Source organism: Odontesthes bonariensis, chromosome 10 (assembly GCF_027942865.1).
Source record: "Odontesthes bonariensis isolate fOdoBon6 chromosome 10, fOdoBon6.hap1, whole genome shotgun sequence".
Classification (NCBI taxonomy): domain Eukaryota; kingdom Metazoa; phylum Chordata; class Actinopteri; order Atheriniformes; family Atherinopsidae; genus Odontesthes; species Odontesthes bonariensis.
In genome coordinates this window covers 36,834,975-36,858,910 of record NC_134515.1, presented here as the reverse complement: position 1 = coordinate 36,858,910, position 23,936 = coordinate 36,834,975, and the positions used below count along the sequence as shown (strand labels likewise).

At 42.9% G+C, this 23,936-nt stretch overlaps 1 protein-coding gene across 1 annotated transcript in view; it reads left to right on the top strand.

Annotated features, from left to right (window-relative positions):
• Positions 1-23,936, top strand: part of tcea2 (transcription elongation factor A (SII), 2) — a 70,700-nt gene that overhangs the window by 8,299 nt on the left and 38,465 nt on the right. Inside the window, exons 2-6 of the mRNA XM_075475820.1 lie at positions 20,359-20,421; positions 21,043-21,148; positions 22,159-22,249; positions 22,415-22,599; positions 22,934-22,991. Coding sequence (XP_075331935.1) covers positions 20,359-20,421; positions 21,043-21,148; positions 22,159-22,249; positions 22,415-22,599; positions 22,934-22,991 — 503 coding nt within the window. The remainder of the gene's footprint in view (positions 1-20,358; positions 20,422-21,042; positions 21,149-22,158; positions 22,250-22,414; positions 22,600-22,933; positions 22,992-23,936) is intronic.

Below are 23,936 nucleotides of genomic sequence, written 5' to 3'. Positions count from 1 at the left end.
ACCAGTCAATGATGGTACAGTAGCAACAACCATTTTGTACGAACCGGATATGTAAACGCCTCAATATTACTGCTACGTTTTGTGGAACTTTATTGTGATTGGACAGAATCTCTCTTCAGAAAGTGGCATTGGAGAACCCTACTTTATTTCTGATAACCCGTATGTACTCTGTGGCTAAGTGAAATGCTACCTTAGTAACATGCAAACTGGGCCATTCTGACATAACACTGCAAACATTTTGTTTTAAAAGCTTAAACCAATGTGCGAGTCTTTAGTCAAGCGTAGACCTTTTCTCAGCAGAAGATGTTTAGACTGAAAGAGATACAAGCTATGGAAAGTTGGGCTTTTTGAATATTCCTTTTGGATTTGGATACAATTCTCACACTAAAGTTTTACGACTGAAGAAAGAATGAGTAAACAAAGTATTTTAGATTAAATTTAGTGTGGCAGGTTTTGCTTGATTCAAGCTAATGCAATCAATCATTTTGTGTGGAGAAGTTAAAGTGTAAATGCTGTCATCTAAATTTAAGTGCGCACCATAAAAGTGGGCTGACACCCCTTGAAAAGGTGAGACTTGCTGCCTTATAAATAAAAACGGATCCGGTGCTCTTTTCCAGTGCTGGTTCAGGGCTGACGTAGCCTGTTCTTCAAGTTGGTTGTAAAAAGAAGCAGTGAGGACGTGCTTTGGTTTTCCACAGCCAGAGTGCCACCATAGAGCTACGTCATTATCAATGTTCCCTCTAAGCTGCGCGCCTGCGCAATCGCGCACTGCTCGCACATTCTCAGCGCACAATAAAATCTATGCAGCGCATAAAATAAAATTCACCATAAACGTATCTAATACTAGACCTAATCTAATCAAATTAATTAGACCAATAATGTGTTTTTCTGTACCATTTTTCAATATAACGCAGTGTGACAGGTGTTCAGCCAATGATACGATACGGTTACTTATGCTATGCAGCCAATCACAGCATTGATAGTGCTTGCATATGTGACCTGCCCATACGCGCCGTGCAGGTTAGCTAGCTAACAACAGTGCGGCGTAGTTAGGAGTTAAGAGACGCCCCTTATCATGGCGAACCGAATGGGCAGCGCCAGCGACACATCCACTCACCAAGCCAAAGTAAAAAAGATTTGCGGTTCTTTGAGGATGGAATGGCTTTCTGAGTATGTGCAAATAGAAGAACAAGCGGTGAAACTGGGTGAAATTTTTTCTTTTTTGAGTGAGAAAGATCTACTCTGCAAAACAAGGCTGCAAGCATGACTCTCACATATAACAGATAACACACTACACATCTCATGAACAACAAGATTTTTGTCTTTTTCCTTTTAAGTGGGCCAAATCACTTATATTAAAAGTAAACTAATGAAAATTGCTGCTGTGATTTGATTCTTTTAATAAGCCATGGAACTTGCTATGATCTAAGGTTTTGAACAGGTGTGATACAGGTGTGTGTGGCCACAGTGTGCACATCTGATTTTGCTCACAGTGGTCCTCAGTGTGCTCAGGGAGCTGGTGTGTTTGCCCAGAAACATGAAAAATTAGAGGGAACATTGGTCATTACATCACTTTAATTGTCTCATCCAATACACGTTGAAACTTCCGTTGAGTGTGTTTTCTTTTCTCTGGAGTTGATCATCATTTCACCACACTGGGTCTTGGTGGAAAGCATTTTGGGATGCTGTGAAACCAGGGCACAGAGGGCTCTTTCAGTTTTGAATTTAAATGACGACGGTAGTTCCAGCCCCCTCTGAGCTCCACAAAGCCACAAGTTGACTGAACACTTTCTTCAAGCATCATCTATTGGATTGTTTTCTATCCTCTCTGTCTTCATTTCTCCAGCGATTCTAAATTTCTGCAGTGAAAGTTCTAATCCATCTAATAGAATTGGTATTATTATTATTGTTGTTGTTAATACAATCATTGTAAATATTTTAAAAAATGTTGAGCTACTTGACTAATTTGAATTTCCGCCATTAGGGGATGAATAAAGTATTTTTCTATTCTATTTCTATCTCTTGGTCTACCATCTTCTCATTGTTGTGTTGAACTTGCTCCTCATTTTGGCCACTCAGGCTCCTCTAACCTGGTTGGGTTAAGTTTCTTTTTAACTTGGCCATTCACCCTGTTAGCTCCTCTAGCTTCTCCACTTAAGTATTTGACTTTTGTCTCTTGGGTGTCTTTCATAGCTTCCCTCTGGTGTGTGGAGCTCCCCTTTACAGTGCTGCTGTGTTGCAGATGCACCTGGAAGTCTGCAGTTTCAAGGAGCATTGCATAACCTGAGCCCACTCCTGGGAAGATTGACAGCTGTCCTGAATGTTTCCCATTTGTGAATAATCTTTCTCTCTGTAGAACGATGGACTCCAGATAGTTTGTAAATGGCCTTATAACCCTTCCCAGGTTGATGGGCAGCAACAGCTGCTTCTCTGAGATCATTGCTGGTGTCTTTCCTCCTTGGCATTGTGTTAACACACACCTGAATGCTGCAGAGTTGCTGATAATAAGTGAATCAAGTGTATGTGATTCATAGCACCTGGCTGCTACTTATCCTTTCCTATGGAAGCAATAAGGATGCACTTTATTTATCACACACTCCTGCATTTCAACTTTGCCTTTGTTAAATATGTGCTGTTGTTCATCTGAGGTGGTACCTTATTTTAAGACCTGGTCAGGACCGGATATTTTTTTTATGTCCTGACACCTTAAAGATGCGGTCGGCAACTTTTTTTTTAGTCATATTAGCTTGAACTGTCATGAGATTCTGGAAGTAGAATATTAAAGGCCTACAGAATGCTGACACTACACCCAATACATAATAATAATACATACACAGAGGAACAATAATGATCATTGGACTCTACACCAAAACATTTCATAAACGCATGAAATTTGCGATTTTGAATTTGCCCCTAGGAAACCTTCCTGGAATTCCAGACTGGGGGCGGGGCTTCCGTGTGACATCACAAGTGCCATGGTTTTTCCTGGCTGCCTCAGTGTTGCCAATTTAGCGACTTTTGGCCATCTCTGGCGACAAAAAAAAATAATCTAGCGACTTTCGGGGTCAATCTGGCTGAATCTAGCAACAATTCAACTTGTTTTGTGAGTGACAAATCAGTTGCCCCGCGACACCATACAAGCCGAGACAGAAGCACTGCAGGACGGTGGCAACCCGGCATTTCCTGTCAAAACCGCAGTTTCAAGCTAGCTACAACGAGGGTAGGTTCACTTCCTGTTTTCAAAACAACAGCACGTAATGGCTTTCCCTATGATAAAAGGCAACGGGTATTTTATTTTGTCAAAATAACCGGAAGTGCGTTGCTCACTGCGGCTAGCTTTAGCAGCGCCGAATTCGTCGGAACAAAATAGTAAACAGCCGGTATTTTGTCAGGTTTTCAACACGTTGGGGATCTAAACGACTACTTTCTCACCTGAAAAGTTTCAAATGTTGCGGGGACAGAGGAAGCAGAGAGACCTGCGGTCGGAACTTGTGTCTGTGTCTCCCTGTCCGCTTGCCTCCTCTCTGGTGAAATCAGCCGGAGCCATCCCGCCGTGTTGAGCTCCCTGTGGTGCGGACACTCAGGAGGAATCCACCTGGCGGACTGCGGACACACCGCGGGATGGTTGCCCTGAAATCAGCCGGCAGAGCGATCATCAGCCCCGAAGTGGACATGATCGCTCTGCCGGCTGATTTCCACTCTCCACCTGGCGGAGAGTGTGTTTGCTCTCCGCCAGGTGGATTCCTGTCCGACCGCGGGTCTCTCTGCTTCCTCTGTCCCCGGTGGTGTGAGCTGCTGGTGCTGAGGACAACACACACACTTCGTACATCTACTCGCAATAAAAACTGCACTGAACCCAACGTTTTATATTTCCAAGCGACGTCCCGCGGCACACAACGAAATTTGCCGTGAAGAAGCTGTCCAGGTCTGGCAAACTGCTGGCTTCGCTACTAGAACTACTGGTGATTGTTCCAGCAGCTGGCACTCGTGACGTCACGCACCTGTCGTTCCAGTTTGCCAAATTCGAGTCAAATGTGGTGATAGTTTATTGGGCCTAATCAGGACTATCCAGGGGCCTAAAATTATTTTAAAATCATAAAAAAATTCCATGGTATATAAGGAATCGATCTGCTATTTCAGTTTTGTGCAAAAAATCACCTTTCTGTAGGCCTTTAAATAGGCTGTTTAGGAAAAATAACGAAATCTGTAGCTCCCTCTGAAGCCTGTAATCATGCTTGCAAAAACCGAGCGCTCCCGGCTGTTTTTAACCAATCAAGTTAGGGTGGAGGAAGCCCCAGCTTGTGTGCGCTCACACTGGTGTGAACTCATGTGCACAACCTCGTCCACAGAGGGGGAGGGGTTTGGGGGGCGAATCGGAGCTTGTTAGAGGTTGGGGGAGGGACCTGAAAGTTGTATCAGTTCGAATTTTCCGACTTTAGACTCGTAATTTTGAAAACCTGCCGACTGCAGCTTTAAACATTAGAAAAGAAACAGTGTGAGTGTCTGTATGTTGGTATGACTGAAATAGATAACAGATGGGATACAAATCTTCATTTCCATGTTTCATGACAAAGTAGTTTGCTTAACCTGCATGTAGAACGTACTAGGACATATTTCTCTATATAAACCAGGGTTACTGAGGATGAATATTTGAATGAATATTAACAGGTGCCTGTTGTTGTGAATCAGAGGAACTCAATTATAAAAACTTTTTTCAATGAGAAAGCAGCAATTATTATTTCAATAATTGTGTTTGTCAATCTGTGCATTTTTTTTCAGGTTTTTAAGTTTTATGGCTTTTTCTCCAGGATTTTGCAAGTCTGCACATAAATTAATTAATAATGGTAGTAATGAATCCATTGTTGAGCCGGCCGACCGGAGCTGTGGCCATAAGGTGGTCGGTGCCTGTCGTGGCGGCAACCCCCGAACCCGCTGGTGGACACCAGTAGTGAGGGAAGCCGTCAAGCTGAAGGAGTCCTATCGGGCCTTTTTGGCCAGTGGGACTCTGGAAGAGCTGATGGGTACCGACAGGCCAAGCGGAACGCGGCCTCGGCGGTTGCTGAGGCAAAAACTCGGGCTTGGGAGGAGTTCGGGAAGGCCATAGGGAATGATTTCCGGACGGCCTCGAGGAGTTTCTGGTCCACCATCCGGCGGCTCAGAGGGAGAGAGCGGTGCACCGTCAACACCATGTATGGTGAGGGCGGGGCTCTGCTGACTTCAACTAGGGACGTCGTGAGTCGGTGGGGAGAATACTTCGAGTGCCTCCTCAATCCTACCGACACGCCTTCCGATGAGGAAGCAGAGTTGGGGAGCTCGGACGTGGGGCCTCCCATTTCTGGGGCTGAGGTTGCCGAGGTGGTTAAAAAACTCCTCGGTGGCAAGGCCCCGGGGGTGGATGAGGTCTGTCCTGAGTTCCTCAAGGCTCTGGATGTTGTAGGGCTGTCTTGGTTGACACGCCTCTGCAGCATCGTTTGGACATCGGGGGCAGTGCCTCTGGACTGGCAGATCGGGGTGGTGGTCCCCCTCTTTAAAAAGGGGGACCGGAGGGTGTGTTCCAACTATAGGGGGATCACACTCCTCAGCCTCCCTGGTAAGGTCTTTTCGGGGGTACTGGAGAGGAGGATCCGCCGGATAGTCGAATCTCGGATTCAGGAGGTGCAGTGTGGTTTTCGTCCTGGCCGTGGAACAGTGGACCAGCTCTATACCCTCAGCAGGATCCTGGAGGGAGCATGGGAGTTCGCCCAACCGGTCTACATGTGTTTTGTGGACTTGGAGAAGGCGTTCGACCGTGTCCCTCGGGGACTCTTGTGGGGGGTGCTCCGGGAGAATGGAGTGCCGGATTCCTTGATATGGGCTGTTTGGTCTCTGTATGACCGGTGTCAGAGTTTGGTCCGCATTGCCGGCAGTAAGTCAGACATGTTTCCTGTGAGGGTTGGACTCCGTCAGGGCTGCCCTTTGTCACCGATTCTGTTCATAATTTTTATGGACAGAATTTCTAGGCACAGCCAGGGCGTCGAGGGGGTCCGGTTTGGCGACCTCAGAATCGGGTCTCTGCTTTTTGCGGACGATGTGGTTCTGTTAGCGTCATTGGACCGTGACCTTCAGCTCTCACTGGAGCGGTTCGCAGCCGAGTGTGAAGCGGCTGGGATGAGAATCAGCACCTCCAAATCTGAGACCATGGTCCTCAGCCGGAAAAGGGTGGAATGCTCTCTCCGGGTCGGGAATGAGATCCTTCCCCAAGTGGAGGAGTTCAAGTATCTCGGGGTCATGTTCACGAGTGAGGGACGAATGGAGCAGGAGATTGACAGACGGATCGGTGCGGCGTCTGCAGTGATGCGGGCTCTGCACCAGCCCGTCGTGGTGAAGAAGGAGCTGAGCCAGAAGGCGAAGCTCTCGATTTACCGGTCAATCTATGTTCCTATCCTCACCTATGGTCACGAGCTGTGGGTAGTGACCGAAAGAACGAGATCGCGAATACAAGCGGCCGAAATGAGTTTCCTCCGCAGGGTGTCTGGGCTCTCCCTTAGAGATAGGGTGAGAAGCTCGGTCATCCGGGAGAGGCTCAGAGTAGAACCGCTGCTCCTCCGCATCCAGAGGAGTCAGATGAGGTGGCTCGGGCATCTGGTTAGGATGCCTCCTGGACGCCTCCCTGGTGAGGTGTTCCGGGCCCGTCCCACTGGGAGGAGACCCCGGGGAAGACCCAGGACACGTTGGAGAGACTATGTTTCTCAGCTGGCCTGGGAACGCTTCGGGGTCCCCCCAGAAGAGCTGGAGGAAGTGGCCGGGGACAGGGACGTCTGGGTCTCTCTGCTCAAGCTGCTGCCCCCGCGACCCGACCCCCGGACAAGCGGAAGATAATGGATGGATGGATGGGTAATAATGTAGATATGTTTACTGCACAGAGCGATTTGTCATCGTTTTTAACTGTCACCTTCTTCTCCTTAACTGGCTTTGTTTCTGCTTTTCCTTCAGTCCTTTCCTTCTAAAACAAAACCAAGCCCAAGCTCCATGTTTTTGTGCATGTTCTCTTGTCTGTTGGCCTGTCTTTGTCAAGCTTACCTAAACTCTTCAATGACTGATAATCCACAGACTATTATATCCCATTTACCTTTTGGATAAGTTTAATTAAGTAACATAGAATCATTACATGGGGAAGCACGGTTGTCCTCATATAGCTGGTTAAAAACTGAACTGAAAATCTGTTAAACGGGCTCAATCATGTGGTGTGGTTGTTCTCTCCGTAACTTTGTGTAGATTGAACTAAAATTAAGCGTCTTGGACCCTCTTGGTAATAGCTGGGAAGAAGAAGGAAGAAATATCTCTTAATTTTAGTCTTAATTAAGATCTTAATTCTTGTGTCTAAAGGTCCCATGGCATGCTTTAGCACGTTTTCTGGCTTATCTTTGGGGTTAAGATGACAAATTATTCAAGTTTTAAAAGAAGGAAAAAAAACTATACTTGAGTTTTAGTATTTTTACGCAGGAGGAACTTGTTTTATATAGTAGCTTCAAACTTGACGCACCCAATCTATTCCCTTTTCACACACATCACAGTGAGTGAGAGGCAGAATTTCCTTTTATGGTGGAATTCTTGTGTAAGGAATGAGTGATCCACCACTACTTCTCCGAGCACAGGACTTGTAGCGTACTTGCTATAAAATGAAGGAAAATCAAAGAAATACCTCGATAAAAGGGGCACCACCTTCGACAGAAGTATAAATGTTATAATTAATCTTAATCATTCTCAATGCGCTACTCTGTAGTTCTCTCTTGAATTGACCTCTGTTCTACACAAGAAAACGTCCGAAAACGACTCATTCAAATAGAAACTACATATTCATTGAAAGCTTAGACCAAAACATAAACCTGAAAAAATACAACTTAAAGGGATAGTTCGCCTCTTTTGACATGAAGCTGTATGACATCCCATACTAGCAATATCGTGCATGAACATCTTCTTACCCCCTGCTGCGCCCTGTGAGCAGAGTTCCAGCCTCGTTTTGGTGTTGATGAAGGTAGTCCGGCTAGTTGGCTGGGGTTTAAAAAATAAAGCGTTTTGCTTCTCAGAACAATATGCGTTCAAAAGAGTAATACATTTGCATCATAAAATGGTTCTCCAGGAAAAAGTCAGATCTCACAATCGCTTGGTGCTATTTTCTCTCCCTTCGTATCACTGCCTGCTGCCGCCTGCCGACAGCCGCGCCTGTTACGGTGTTTGCTGCTCGGAAGCAGGGGACTGCTCGGTCTTTACCCTCTATGCCTGCATATCTCTATGCCCTCTCTATCTCTACACTGATATTGTTGATAGTGGAGTAGTCTATGAAGTTAATTAGTCTGTGTGTGTTAGTGGAATAATGTCTACCCTTCATAAAACCTGTTTGGTCAGGATGTATAATGAAGGCGGTTATTTTTTCTAATCTTCTAGCAAAGGCTTTAGGGATTATTTTTAGGTCTACGTTTAGTAAGGATATTGGGCAGTAGGTGGATGGGAGTGTGGGGACTTTGCCTGGCTTCAAAGTAGGATGATGTTCGCGGAGTTCAAGTCGGAGGTTGTACATTATTCTTCTTAATTTGCAATATCATTCTATAAAATGTTGGAGCCAATGGACACAAATTCTTTGTAGAATTCTGCTGGAAAACCGTCTGGACCTGGGGCTTTATTTCAAGGAATATGATGGAGGGCTTAATGGAGTGCTCTATTCAGAGAGGTGAATCCAAAGCCATATCCTGTTTGTGATGCAAATTTGGTAGGCTAATGTTACTAAGAAACTGGTAAATGTTGTTATCTAATAGGTCAGTTTGTGAGGAGTATATTTTTTCCCAGAAAAGTCCAAGAAAATTGAGTTGGATTGCATTAGGATCATCAGTGACATTTCCTGATGCGGCCTTAACAGAGGCTACAGTTGTTTTTTCTTTGCTTGTTTTTAACTGTAAGCATCTTCTAATATTTTAATTTCTAATCCTACGCTTTTGAATTCTTACTTTTTTGTTTCCCAAAGAACACTTGCCGATATTCCTGGTAAGTCTTTTTTAAAGAAATGAATAAAATCAGGATCTTTAAGTAATGGTGTATTAAATCTCCAATTTGTAGATGGTGGTGTGGTATTCTTATACACCAGAATGGTAAAAACTGGTGCACGATCACTGATAGTGATGGGATGGATTTCTGTTTCTGGGTTATTACGTTTAAGACAGCTGCTAACTAGGAAATCATCTAACTTGGAATATGAGTGGTGTTCTGGTGAGAAAAAGGTGCATTGTCTGAGAGGGGGGTGGTGGGAGCGCCAAGCATCACAAAGACCAAAATCATTCATATATCGTTCGACAATATTTGTGGACTTCCAGTTCCTTAGACTACCTGTGGTACTGAGCCTGTCCATTCCAGAGTCCAATACCAGGCTGAAGTCCCCTCCTATGATAACAGTGTTGTCCATGTGATCAGAGAGAGAAGCGAAAAAAGATGGGTAGTCAACATTTGGACTATATATATTAGCAATGCAAAACTTCATATCTTGAATAGATAAATTAACTATTATAAATTTACCTGCAGGGTCTATAATTGTGCTGTTTTCAGTAAAATGTACTTTCCTGTTAATTAGAATGGCTGAATACACATGAGAAAACTGTGCTGTGGTGAGAACATCTATAGCTGCCTGTGATAAACGAGTCTTTTTTATTTATTTTTTATTATAATTTTTAATCTCTTCTCCGTGGAACCAGCTCCACACACATTCCATGTAACGAACCTTAGTGTGCTCATGGTCAGATTAGTGCAGTTTCTGTGTGTATGCCATGCAAGTGTTTACAAGTGCTGTGTATCTTTATATTGATATCCTGAAAGGATGCAAAGATGCAGCTCGTTGGGGTAAATTGAAAGGAAAGAGAAAAAAAGCACAGAATAAACGAAAGAAAAGAAGATGTATAAACCCATTAAAAAAACATACATTCCGAGACGGGCATGGAGTTACTATTTTTGCTCAACAGTTTTTTTTTGTTGTTGGTGAATTAAGTGCATTTATTCATCACCAAGAGTGAGAAAACAGAAGTAATTGACAGCATCACCTGAGTTTAGAAAAGCCATGGATTGGTGTTCAGATGGCGGTCGCGCTGACGTTGACATGGAGCTTGTCCACGGAGTGACTGCAGGTGAGCCTCCCTCCATGAACTTCCTTTGTGTCGGGAGCAGAACCTTGTGTTGCTCCAGGATCTCTCTCAGGAATTGGTCATCGTCTTTGTGGCGTTTTATTTGCTCCTTATGTATAAAATGTTCAATCATGTCGGCCACGATCATGTGGGATGGTCTCCCTGGTGGTGAACTCGGTGAAAGGTGCTGTTTGTGTCCTCCGGAAGTTTAAGGTGAGTCTGGATGAAGTTTTTTATGGTTGTTTCGGGATCTTCCTCAGTCTTCTCCGGGATACCTGAAAAAACAAGATATTGTTCCTCATGCTGCAGGCCTGGAGATGAATCACCGTCTCTTTGATGTGTTTGTTTTCCTCTCGGAGATGGGTCATTCCCTCAGTAAGGGATTTCACCGACTCCTTCAAGGCAGCGTTTTCAGTAGCTAGCGCTTGGACTTGTTTGTGGCTGAACTCCTGGGACTCCTGCATAGCCTGAAACTCTTTATGGAGCAGTTCCAGGAGGGACAAACGAGCATCATAGCTGGACAATCGGTTGTCGATGGACAGGAGAATATCCGCTTGGTCTTTCCCCGGGGGAGAAATAGCCCCAGGTGACTCCTGGTTTCGGCATCTTTTGGAGGATGAAGCTTTGTATACCGCTGCAGTTGAGGCTACATGGGATTTACCCGTGACGATCCTCTTGTAACAATTGTCAATGTACTTCTTCAGGGAATCCAAATCTTTGTTTTGCTCCAGTGTTTGGGGTAGACCTTTAAACAATTTGAAGAAGGTTGGCAGGATTTTACCAACATTGAAATGTTTGTTTAGTAGCTCGCCATGTTGAATTGCTTGCCACAAGTCTCGTGAGTTGTTGCAACGCTTGGGCACCACTTACCCGTCACCTACCTCCCTTAATGCCATGACCACTTTAAATAAACAGCGGTTACTGAAACCTCTTACTGTTGTAGCGTTACCGGGTATTTATATACCTATTAAATATAAGGATTTATGAGATGTTCTTACAGTCTCAAATAAACCTTACCTCGAATTCAGGGCACCACCCACCTAGGTTTTAACTTAATTCAAGTCACAGTCAGGTAGGAAAACTGTTTGAAATCTTACGATCCTGGTGTTAAATTAATTAATAATTAATATTCAATTAATATTCAGTCTCATATCTCGCTACTTTCGTGAAGTTCTCGTTTGGTTGGACAGACATTACGTAAAGAAAGCATACGACACAATCTGTGATTATAACATATATATATAGATATATGAGCTGTTTATTACAATGATATGATCTTAGACATGAACCTTTAAACAAACAGGAGATGCATGGAATATGGGTGATTAGTATATAAAAACACTTAGTGAATATAAAATAAAATATGGGAATGGGGAGTTACTGGATTTATTCAAATAGTTTGGGTTGGCTGACTATTTGACGCTAAATACTGACATTTCGGATTAATGTATCATTCTGTGAAAGCCTCGAGACATCCATCAAACCCACTTTAAGGTGAAAACGGGTCGGTCTTACTGTGCTTAGCCGGTTCGGACCACGGCAGCGGCCACGCGGGGTCCGAGGGGATTTCTCTTCCGCTCTCTGGGCCTTCCTGGCTGTGGTTGCTGACTTTAGCGGACTTCTCAGTTGCTTCTTTCACCGGGAAACCGAAACGATGGTGCCGAGGACTGTGGTTAGCTGATCGAATCTTTTGAGTGTCAGTGGGTCCGTTGCTTCTCTGATGAAGTGAACTTAAGTTCACAGAAGATTAATAAAAGGTTGCTTGGAGTTGGCTTTCTTGGTAAGAAAAGGTGATGATGGCGTGAAACAGCGGAGGTTAGGACGTGCGACGTAGAAGGACGTGGATGGCGAGGGACGAACAAAAACACGTAAAACGTGCATCTTCAGAGTATTTCAATCTGTTTCTTTGTTCGGGTCTTCTTCGTCTTTCTTTGGGTCCTGCTCCGTCCTTCTCCTTCCTCCCCTCCGTCGTCTTCTCCACGGCTCATACTCTCATCTTTCCGTGCTCTTCAAATCTCTCTGAGCAACTCATCTGATCAATTCTCCATTGTTCTTCTCTGACCTGTTCTCCCTCTGAAAACAAGAGCGTGCTTCTGGAAAACAACAAGAGGCAAGAAACGAGAGAGGCAAGAAGGCAAGAGCGTGTGTTTTCCGCGGTTCCGGGTTTTGACTCTCGGAGGCGGGGCTTACACTACTTTTTCAGCCAATGACATGCTTGAACTGTGTGCATGTCTCTGTAAGGTGATCTGTGCTATAGGGGGATTTCTGGATGAGACAAAGAACTATGTGTTTCTCCATTACTCCCATCTCATAGAACATTTGTCTCGTTGATTCTGAAAACACCACATCTTGTTAAGATATGCAGATTAAAGATATAACATAGACTTGTAATATAAAGACATCAAAATAACACACATGATAAAGACAATTATGACTTCCAAAATTCAGATGAATATCTATGAAATCGTGACATGAATAGTGAGCCATACAATGTTCATTTTCTGTGTTAACAATGGGGACACTAAACAAATACCAAATAGATACCGAAGGGACATCGTTAGAAGTTACTAGTTGCATATATTGTCCATTTTACTGAGTCCTCTGGGATTTAAATGTTCAACTAATCAACACTGCAGACCACTAGGGGGCAATGTGGTTCCATCAGGCAGGTTGGGCATTTTCCACCAAAATCAGTTCTTTGTCAATATTTAAGCCAGAATCGTACAAATTGTCTCTATATGCGTCTTGTGATCAAGCTGGAAACCTGAAAGAAATTGTATACGGTTATCAAACACATTTAATATAGTTTTAAGATTTGACTAAAAGTGAGTCTTCTCAGTTCATGTGTAGCCATCTGGTCGGTTTGCTGGTGAAAAGGGGTGTTAAAGTGTCAACTTTCGAGTTATGGTCTAGATAAGATAGTAAGTCTCCCACTTTTCCAAGAGTGAGTTCGACTCCCCAAAAGCTCTTAAGGGTGTTGTAAATTAGGCAGTTTCTGTCTCTTTTTCCTTTGTGGAAAGAAAATGAAGATCTGGTTTATATCCACATACGTAAACATCCCCCACAGGAATGTTGGTTTTGTCAAAGTTTGAAAAACTCTTAATCCACACGGCACTGTGACTGCTACATTCCCCCATTCGAATCGGATCTGAACTCGTGGCTGATCCGAATCGCAGGTGAAGAAGTCCAGTGTGTCCGAGTCTGGTGGTTGCTAGGACTCTCAAGAGGGTTATGGTGGGTGTCTCGAGACAGCCTAATACAATTCTGACACAACAATGGCTATAAACGTAATTTTGTTAAGCTTACTTAACCTACGTAGTAAATGTCTAATAGCTAAAGATAATGTTCATAAGTAAAGGTTTCTAAGCCTATATAATTTCAAATGGAAAATCCTAGTAAAAAGCATGCCGATTTCTTTTGGAAAAAGATCAATGTTAGGGGAGAATTTTACTCATTGTTAGAGTCATGATCTAGGAATGGTATTTCTTAATAGTTAGGAAATGAGAACGTTTACTACCTGAGTGTGAGCATATTCGCAGGACTTATACGATCAGTAATGTGTAACATATTTGTCGCGGCGGCGGTCCTGGACAGGGCTTCACTGTACAGCAGTAACGAGTGATATTCTAACTAAAGGATCCATGGTGAAAGCTGTTGTCAGTATTTCACTGCTAATTTTGCTTTTAATTCAGTTATAGACCAGTTTCCCCCATTTGTAGATGTCACATGGGTGAAATAAGGTAAGTTGAGTGTGTCACCAGATGATGATAGACTTGAAAATTGAAGTTTTGAACACTGAGGTGTCCTGGATTCAATCTTGAGGCATCATGATACTACGGAGTAGTTTTATCGTGATTAGGTAAGTGATATTTTGAGGGTAAGCTTCTTTGCTTCCTTTAAGAGTTAGCTATGGTTAAAGGTTTGGTATTCGGGGTTACTAGAATGTTTGTTGGAGTGTATGGTCCTACCTCCAGGAACAGGCTAGCATTTCTAAGTCTCTGTTAGCACGGTTGGGTTCTGAACTTTTTCTTTTCTTTTAGTAGCAGACTTTTCAGGCTATCAATATCATCTTGACTGATGGCACTTATTTCACTAGACCATTGCTGAGATTTGATGTGGTCCTTGTCGATGACTCTGCTCATCTCAGTTGTTTTCTGATCTGGTGATGGTTGTGGCCATGCAGTGTGTGATGGTTTATAGCGAGACCGAAGTCTATTATTGCGGTTGCGGTTTTGAACAGATTGCTGGTCATGTCGATTTTGAAAAGACATGTCTTTTTGCGGGTTTGAATGAACACTGTGGTTTTCACTGTGGCAGTGAGTTGGTTCATGGCTGGGCCATGAGGATTTGGAATAGTTGTGTTTGGAGCCTTTCTTAGGCCGTTGAGAATGTGGCCAGTGGGGGACCTCTGCTGGAGGTCTGCCACTTTGTCCCACTTCTAACTCTGGGGACCAAGAACCAGGGTTCTGGGTCTGTGTGGTGATTGGTTCTGGCTGTTTAGCTTGTCTATGTTTTTGGAAACCTAGACTGGCCCATTCACGTAGCTGCTGAATGGTAGCAGTGTGAGGGTTAGCTATAACTCCTAAGTGATAGCTGGTAGTTGGATGGAGGTTTTGAAGGAAAAGAGTTTTGAAACTCATGTCTTCTTCCATTCCTACCTTGTTGCTGAAACCAAAATAAGCTTTGAGGAGGCGGTAATAATACTGCTGAGGCAGCTCATTCCGTCCCTGTTTAACCATCATGGCAGCGGTTAAGCCAGATGGGGTCAGCTCGTCTGAAAACTCGCGTTCGAGTGTTTGGCAGAGGAGTGTATAGTCGTTCCGGATGTAATCGGGTTGACTTTCAATGAATCTACTGACTTCGCGGCTAGATGTAACCTTAATCAAGTAGAATTTGTCGTTAACTGATGCGTTTGGAAACCTTCGCAGGAAGAAATCAATGTCGTCCAAATATGCTCGGGTGTCATGTGGCGTCCCAAGAGTCGGCTCGAATCTGGGCACATGGCGAGCAATTTTGTCAAGCTCTTCGTCAGAAGGAGCTTGTGGAACTTGGGGTTTTAGAGTGGGAAATGATTGATCCGGTTTACCTGGATCATAAACGATCTTTTCAGATCTGAAAGAATTTGTTGTGGTTGAAGACGGGGGTGAAATAATTGAGCTCTTGTAGGCTGTTTTCACTTCAGGAAAAGGGTTCCCTCTGTCTTCCTGGGGGAAACCATGTGTTTCCTGTTCATGTCCCGTCTCCAAAGACTGACGTAGGTCTATCTCAACACCTTCTGGTTTATCTGATAGGTGTTCCTGCTGTGGATGAGCGGCGTTTTGCTCATCCTTAGCTTTGCTTAGCTGTTCTGTCAACAGCTGCATTTGTTCCTGCTCAACATTAAGATGCTTGTCATCAGTTGGCACTTTGGCTGTTAAATCCTGCACTTTCTGCAGAACCACGTGTAGAGATTGCTGGGACTGTTTTTGTGCTTGGTCCACCTTCTTCAGTTGGACTTGGGTTGAAATCAATTCTTGTTGGCAGTTTTGAAGTAGCTGTTCAAGCTTTTTGTTGTTTTCATTGAGTTGAATAATTTGTTGGTTTGAGTTTTCAACCTGTGTTGTTAACTCTGTTACTTGGGCATTAGCTTGGCAGGATGCCCTCTCAGTGGCTTTAAGTTGGTGTTGGAGGAATTTGGTTTCCTCCTGAAACTGTGGCTTTTTCTGTGACCGAGTTTTAAGTTTGTCAGCGGCTTGTTCCATCACTTGGTGTGCATGTTTAACGAACACCACAGCTAGACTACTTAACATTTTGGTCAGAGATTCTTCTTTGGGCCTTTTAGCTTTTGTCTCAGCCGATGGCTTTAAACTGATTCGCTCTGTTTCAGGTGTTTTAATGCATCTTTTCTTTAAGGCATAACCCAGTATCAACTTTTTTGTTAAGTCCATCATCTTGTTTTTCACTTGACTCAGAAAGGGTTCTTTCTGAAAATAAGTTTGAGTTTGGAACAAGGGAAAATAGTTGGGTTAATATGAAGGTAGTTGGGAATAAGGATTGTTCTCCTGAAATTAATTTCTTCCTTTTGAATTTGTTTACTTGAGAAACAAATAAGGAAGGATGTTAAAATAAACACGACTGTGTTATTTTACTCAAAACTGGAAGAAATGCATTTAATTTAGAAGCTTATCATTAACCGTTATGGTAAAAAGAGGGAAAACATTAATGCTAACACAAAAGGGAACATACAAGCTCTGGGCTGTTGTTTTCTTTAAGCCTTAGTGTCTTATAATCAGTTCCTGTTAAGGTAATCTGATTTGGTGAAAGACACATTTGAGATAAATTAGCTTCAATTAATGTTTCCAAATAACAAAGTTGGTATTGTTTGTGTCAAACAATTAATTCAAATGCATTAAAGAATATTCAAATAAAGCTGGTATTCGTTAGTACCAAGCAAAATGATCAGCTTTCTTTGTGATCCTATTTAATGTGATCCTGAGCAGCTCACATGTCAAAAAGCTTCAAGTGGGCGGGTTTGAGAGAAGGGAGTGAGGAGTTGACGTCACTGGTGACGATTTCTAGCACCGCCCACCAATAGTCCTTCAAGGATTCAGTGAATTCGCCTCATTTCCCCTGGGGAATGAGAGGGTTAACTTCTCTCACAGACAGTGCACAAGCGATGTTGTAGTTTGCTCACAAACTTTTAAACACAGCTTTGCGAAACTCACAATGCTTGAGACACGGCGGCCTCAGTTCAGAATGCTTCTAAAAGTCACCAACTTTGATAATAACAACAAATAGAGTCACCAACTCAATTTTTCTGCAGCAAAATTGGTCTGTCCACTACTGCCGTATATTATTTTAGTTAGGGCTTGTAAGCATTTTAAAAATAAACACACCCTCAGTTTTTCTTTCAACTGGGTTCAACAGACACGGCGTTCCGGTCGTTTATTTAATAATACAAAAACAATTGACTGTTTAAGTCATTCATGCGATCACGTTTTGTGACCGTGTGTATTTTATTTATTTATTTTATTCATTTATTTTATCAGGAGCGACGGCTCTGACTCATTCAGTTAAGCTCAGCAGCTTTAACTTTCAATAAGTAATCTGTATTACTTTATTTTAGGCGTCACAACGCTCCGTTAAACAACGTTTAAACTCGCTCCCCCACTTCATGGGGTTTCAATATAGCACCTTGATGCTTTTTTTTTTATGTCCGGCTGCAAGATTACAGCGGATCAAAACTCCTGTGTTTGAGGAGGCTCTGAGTTGACTAAATTCGCCGGGACTCGCGGCTGAATTTGTGATACTCATAAAAATCAAATCAACCGTGTTGGAAACTCGCAACTACGGCCAGGCCTTTAAATTCAGCGTTCTTGCGCTGTGCATGCAATCTTTATTCTGGGAGGAGACAGCGGGACAACTGGGCTGCTGGCTGCTCTTCTGCGGTGTGCAATTAATATTGCGCACCCACGGATTTGGAGAGTTATCATGCGTCCACGATTACTCTGATAAAGTGCTTTTAGTCATTCTAAGTTTATAAAGACAGACACAGCCACTGCTTGCATTGCTCACACACAGATAATGAACCAGCCAATATCATGTTTATGCTTTCCTTCACGTAAGTCAGTCTACCGTAAAACGCCTCGCACGGCGCACCAAAAATATGTAGCGTTACCGGGTATTTATATACCTATTAAATATAAGGATTTATGAGATGTTCTTACAGTCTCAAATAAACCTTACCTCGAATTCAGGGCACCACCCACCTAGGTTTTAACTTAATTCAAGTCACAGTCAGGTAGGAAAACTGTTTGAAATCTTACGATCCTGGTGTTAAATTAATTAATAATTAATATTCAATTAATATTCAGTCTCATATCTCGCTACTTTCGTGAAGTTCTCGTTTGGTTGGACAGACATTACGTAAAGAAAGCATACGACACAATCTGTGATTATAACATATATATAGATATATGAACTGTTTATTACAATGATATGATCTTAGACATGAACCTTTAAACAAACAGGAGATGCATGGAATATGGGTGATTAGTATATAAAAACACTTAGTGAATATAAAATAAAATATGGGAATGGGGAGTTACTGGATTTATTCAAATAGTTTGGGTTGGCTGACTATTTGACGCTAAATACTGACATTTCGGATTAATGTATCATTCTGTGAAAGCCTCGAGACATCCATCAAACCCACTTTAAGGTGAAAACGGGTCGGTCTTACTGTGCTTAGCCGGTTCGGACCACGGCAGCGGCCACGCGGGGTCCGAGGGGATTTCTCTTCCGCTCTCTGGGCCTTCCTGGCTGTGGTTGCTGACTTTAGCGGACTTCTCAGTTGCTTCTTTCACCGGGAAACCGAAACGATGGTGCCGAGGGCTGTGGTTAGCTGATCGAATCTTTTGAGTGTCAGTGGGTCCGTTGCTGCTTTCTCTGATGAAGTGAACTTAAGTTCACAGAAGATTAATAAAAGGTTGCTTGGAGTTGGCTTTCTTGGTAGGAAAAGGTGATGATGGCGTGAAACAGCGGAGGTTAGGACGTGCGACGTAGAAGGACGTGGATGGCGAGGGACGAACAAAAACACGTAAAACGTGCATCTTCAGAGTATTTCAATCTGTTTCTTTGTTCGGGTCTTCTTCGTCTTTCTTTGGGTCCTGCTCCGTCCTTCTCCTTCCTCCCCTCCGTCGTCTTCTCCACGGCTCATACTCTCATCTTTCCGTGCTCTTCAAATCTCTCTGAGCAACTCATCTGATCAATTCTCCATTGTTCTTCTCTGACCTGTTCTCCCTCTGAAAACAAGAGCGTGCTTCTGGAAAACAACAAGAGGCAAGAAACGAGAGAGGCAAGAAGGCAAGAGCGTGTGTTTTCCGCGGTTCCGGGTTTTGACTCTCGGAGGCGGGGCTTACACTACTTTTTCAGCCAATGACATGCTTGAACTGTGTGCATGTCTCTGTAAGGTGATCTGTGCTATAGGGGGATTTCTGGATGAGACAAAGAACTCTGTGTTTCTCCATTACTCCCATCTCATAGAACATTTGTCTCGTTGATTCTGAAAACACCACATCTTGTTAAGATATGCAGATTAAAGATATAACATAGACTTGTAATATAAAGACATCAAAATAACACACATGATAAAGACAATTATGACTTCCAAAATTCAGATGAATATCTATGAAATCGTGACATATGAATAGTGAGCCATACAATGTTCATTTTCTGTGTTAACAATGGGGACACCAAACAAATACCAAATAGATACCGAAGGGACATCGTTAGAAGTTACTAGTTGCATATATTGTCCATTTTACTGAGTCCTCTGGGATTTAAATGTTCAACTAATCAACACTGCAGACCACTAGGGGGCAATGTGGTTCCATCAGGCAGGTTGGGCATTTTCCACCAAAATCAGTTCTTTGTCAATATTTAAGCCAGAATCGTACAAATTGTCTCTATATGCGTCTTGTGATCAAGCTGGAAACCTGAAAGAAATTGTACACGGTTATCAAACACATTTAATATAGTTTTAAGATTTGACTAAAAGTGAGTCTTCTCAGTTCATGTGTAGCCATCTGGTCGGTTTGCTGGTGAAAAGGGGTGTTAAAGTGTCAACTTTCGAGTTATGGTCTAGATAAGATAGTAAGTCTCCCACTTTTCCAAGAGTGAGTTCGACTCCCCAAAAGCTCTTAAGGGTGTTGTAAATTAGGCAGTTTCTGTCTCTTTTTCCTTTGTGGAAAGAAAATGAAGATCTGGTTTATATCCACATACGTAAACATCCCCCACAGGAATGTTGGTTTTGTCAAAGTTTGAAAAACTCTTAATCCACACGGCACTGTGACTGCTACACTGTTCTTTCTTTTAAACTGGTATCTGTTAGAGGTTTTTTATTCACTTTTTCCAGCAAGGCCAAGCAGAAGAAAAGGAAAAACAAAAATCGGGGAACACAAACAAGACAATGAGCTCTTCTTTCTGCAAGGTTTTTGGCCTCCGAATGGAGAAATAATGTGGCTGGTGATTAAGCTCGTCTCCTGATACTTGAATCACTCAAGCAGAAGGAGCTTCAATTATTTTGCTTTTGCTGGACATTTAGTTATTTTATGAGATGTGGATAGAAACCTGGCAACTGACAAATCATCCCTGTTGAACAGACTCAGAGACTCGTTAAACTAACTAAGCTCACATCACATTAGTTCGGTAAGAAATGACTGTTTTCTGTTTACAGGACGGTGCTCTGGACTTACTGAGGGAACTAAAGAACATCAAGATGTCTCTGGAGACTCTGCAGGTAAGTAATTCCCCACACTCTGCCTGGCTTCTGACAGCATAATGCACAAACATGCTGAAGTTTAGAGGTATACAGGCTTGAAATGAGAATAGAAACTTTGATCACAGCCAACTTCACAAAGTATTTGAAGCAAGCTTTCAGCGGTTGACGGTAAATGGTCGATGTGTAGTACTTGCTCATATTATTTCTGCCCTCCATTTCCAGATTTCTTCTGGTTGTGGCTTGATCTTTTGTACCGTGGTTTCTCTGGGCTATTTTACCCGTCTGTGTTTGTTACAGTCTGTAATGGAGACACCATGTGTTTCTGGAGCTTATATTCAGACCTGCGAGTGTTAGATTGGGACTGTTATACAGTTCTGAGAAATTCTAGGATTTTAAATTCTCGGAATTGAAACTTTATGTTTTCATGTAAACCAGAAAATAACAAAGGATGAAACTGAAACATGGCCGTGCTGACCTACAGATATTGGACCAATCCAAATACACTACTGCCTTTATCAGTGGAAGTCATAATTTGTGCTTATTGCTAGGAATAAACTATAAATAATAAACTTCCACTGCTCTATGTATATTTTAGTTTTCTTTCCCAGTGTATGTTCATCTTTATTTTATGGATTGTAGTTGACCAGAGTTGGAATGTCGGTGAATGCAGTGAGGAAACAGAGTTCTGATGAGGAGGTTCAGACACTGGCCAAAGCTCTTATCAAATCTTGGAAAAAACTGCTGGGTAAGTACGTGTTTGTGTGTGTATCTGTATATTGTGTGCTTTTTAGTTTTACTTCTTCTTCTTCTTTTACTTCTTGTGTTGCACACGAATGATGCGGTGTAGCTGTCGCTGAAGTTGTCTTTTAAGCTAAAGCTGCTAGCATTCACATACTTTAGTTTAGTCTGAAATTATGACTACATATCACCACGATCTAAGTCTAGACTTTATGAAGGCCGTGTCATCTGACTAAATCAATGCTTTGCTTGGTCTGTCGGTGAAATTGACAATGTGCAGGTTCAAAATTAAGAAAAAAACGGGATCATGATCACTTCTCCTTTTAGAAGAAAGCTCTGTTCAGATTGAAGCTGTGGTTTTATTCCTGTAATACAACTAAAGGAACGCCAGACATTATGGGTATTATATTGTGATTAATGGGAAATGCACAACTTGCAGTGTGTTTATCCATCTTATGTAATTTATCAGATTTAACAGACAGAGGTGTGTTACGATAATGTCGTTGCATCCCACAATTGTAGTGAGAGCCAAACAGCAAAAATAACCAAATGCTGGAGTGAGACTTAAAATAAATCTGTACAGTACATTCAGCCTTACTCGCATGAGCAATTGTCTCCCACAAAGAAACTCTGCGCCTCTCTGACACACAGCCGCAGGTCTGATGACATGACTGCAAAGTCAGTCATCAACCTTTGGCCTAAGGCGGCCTGGTGCCAGGTACATTTATCAACCACCTTGAGCTCAAACTGGATAATCCATGACCAGCACAGAAGTCCAAAAGCAACTCCGCTCAGGTTCATATCTATCTATCTATCTATCTATCTATCTATCTATCTATCTATCTATGAGGTGCTGATTATTTTTGTCCATCTTAATCCCTGTTGCTTTGTTAGAAAATATGAGGAAATCTATCAAACGTTTTGTCTTTTCTAACTAAACAGTTTCAAAGCAAATAAAGTTGAATCCATAATGATGCCAAAGCTCGGCTGCACTGTGTGTTGTGTCTTATGTGACAGACTGTTCAGAAGGGAAGTCGGAGGAGAAGAAGGAAGGCTCTCCCATGAGGTCTCCATCCACCCCTAAGGACTCTCTCAGCAGTGATAAAAAGTCTGTCGCCCGGCAGAGATTTCTCTTTCCTCTTCACACTTTATGTGATATTCAGCCTCACATGCAAATCAGCCTTAAATATGTTCGGTTGGTGTAATGTGGTTCTTTAATAACTGTGTCCATTTCGAAGTCATCCTACTCTTTATCATCTCACCTCCTTCCCAGTTGTAAGAGGCCTGGGGACACTCCCTTAACCCCGACTACTCCACCCACTCCCACGACTACTCCACCCGCTCCCACTGCAGCCCCCCTCCCCCCTCAGGTAACCTCTTTCCCTCCTGCCCCCGTCACCACCGACAGCGTGCGCAACAAGAGTCGAGAGCTACTGGTGGCCGCCTTGCAGGCTGGAGGTGAGAAATACTTTTGTCATTTTAAAGTCTTCAACAATCCAAAACGTGTAGAAGACTGAGATGTTGTGATATTTCCACACAGAGCTTTAAATAACTACATGGTGAGGTAGCAGCACAGCGAGTGCACTGCGAGCAGAACAATGAGCTCATATGATATCTACAGATCTCTTACATTTCAGTCAATTGTTATCTTTATCATCTGACAAGTAGTTTATTTGTGTGTCGAGATTTTCCCAGATGGGGGTGTGGCACTTTAGGCTGCTCCACCCGACACAAACGGATTCCCTGGTATCTTTCTTTTCAAACTGTGGGTACCTTTTTATGTGTGTTTCAGGTGACTACAAGACCATTGGAGTCGACTGTGAACACCTCGCAGCACAAATTGAAGAGCATATCCTTTTCCATCATCAGTGCTGAAATGTTAAAGCTGCGGTCGGCAACTTTTTTTTAGTCATATTAGCTTGAACTGTCATGGGATTCTGGAAGTAGAATATTAAATAGGCTGTTTAGGAAAAATAACGAAATCTGTAGCTCCCTCTGAAGCCTGTAATCATGCTTGCAAAAACCGAGCGCTCCCGGCTGTTTTTAACCAATCAAGTTAGGGTGGAGGAATCCTACCTGTCAATCACAACTTGTGCACACGCTGCTGAGCGTGAGTCTGCCCCAGCTTGTGTGCGCTCACACTGGTGTGAACTCACGTGCACAACCTCGTCCGCAGAGGGGGAGGGGTTTGGGGGGGGATTCGGAGCTTGTTAGAGGTTGGGGGAGGGACCTGAAAGTTGTATCAGTTTGAATTTTCCGACTTTAGACTCGCAATTTTGAAAACCTGCCGACGGCAGCTTTAACTCCATTTCTAATACATTTCCAATATAAGCAAACCGACAGAAAAAGGTTTCAAGAATTCAACATTTACTGGATGCTTTTTCCATGAGGTTTGATGTGAAAAACTTTGGTCTTTAGGGGATTTTTCTTGGTGACCCATCTTAGAAAGTAAGAAATGAAATGTTAACATTGAAATGAATTGAGCTTCTGGCACATTACAGTGGAGACTCAGGGGTTGGCAGCACTGTGACACCATTCAAAGGATATCTGTTGGAACAGGGAAACACGAGTTAATGACCACAATAATGTCACATATACATAAAGAGAGTAAAGTGAGGAAAGGTGTGACAGATGAGGCCCCCCAGCAGTCTGGGCCTATAGCAGCTTAACTATGGGATGTTTCAGGATCACCTGAGCCATCCCTAACTATAAGCTTTATCAAAAAGGAAAGTTTTAAGCCTGGTCTTAAAAGTGGAAAGGGTGTCTGCTTCCCGGACATTTACTGGCAGCTTATT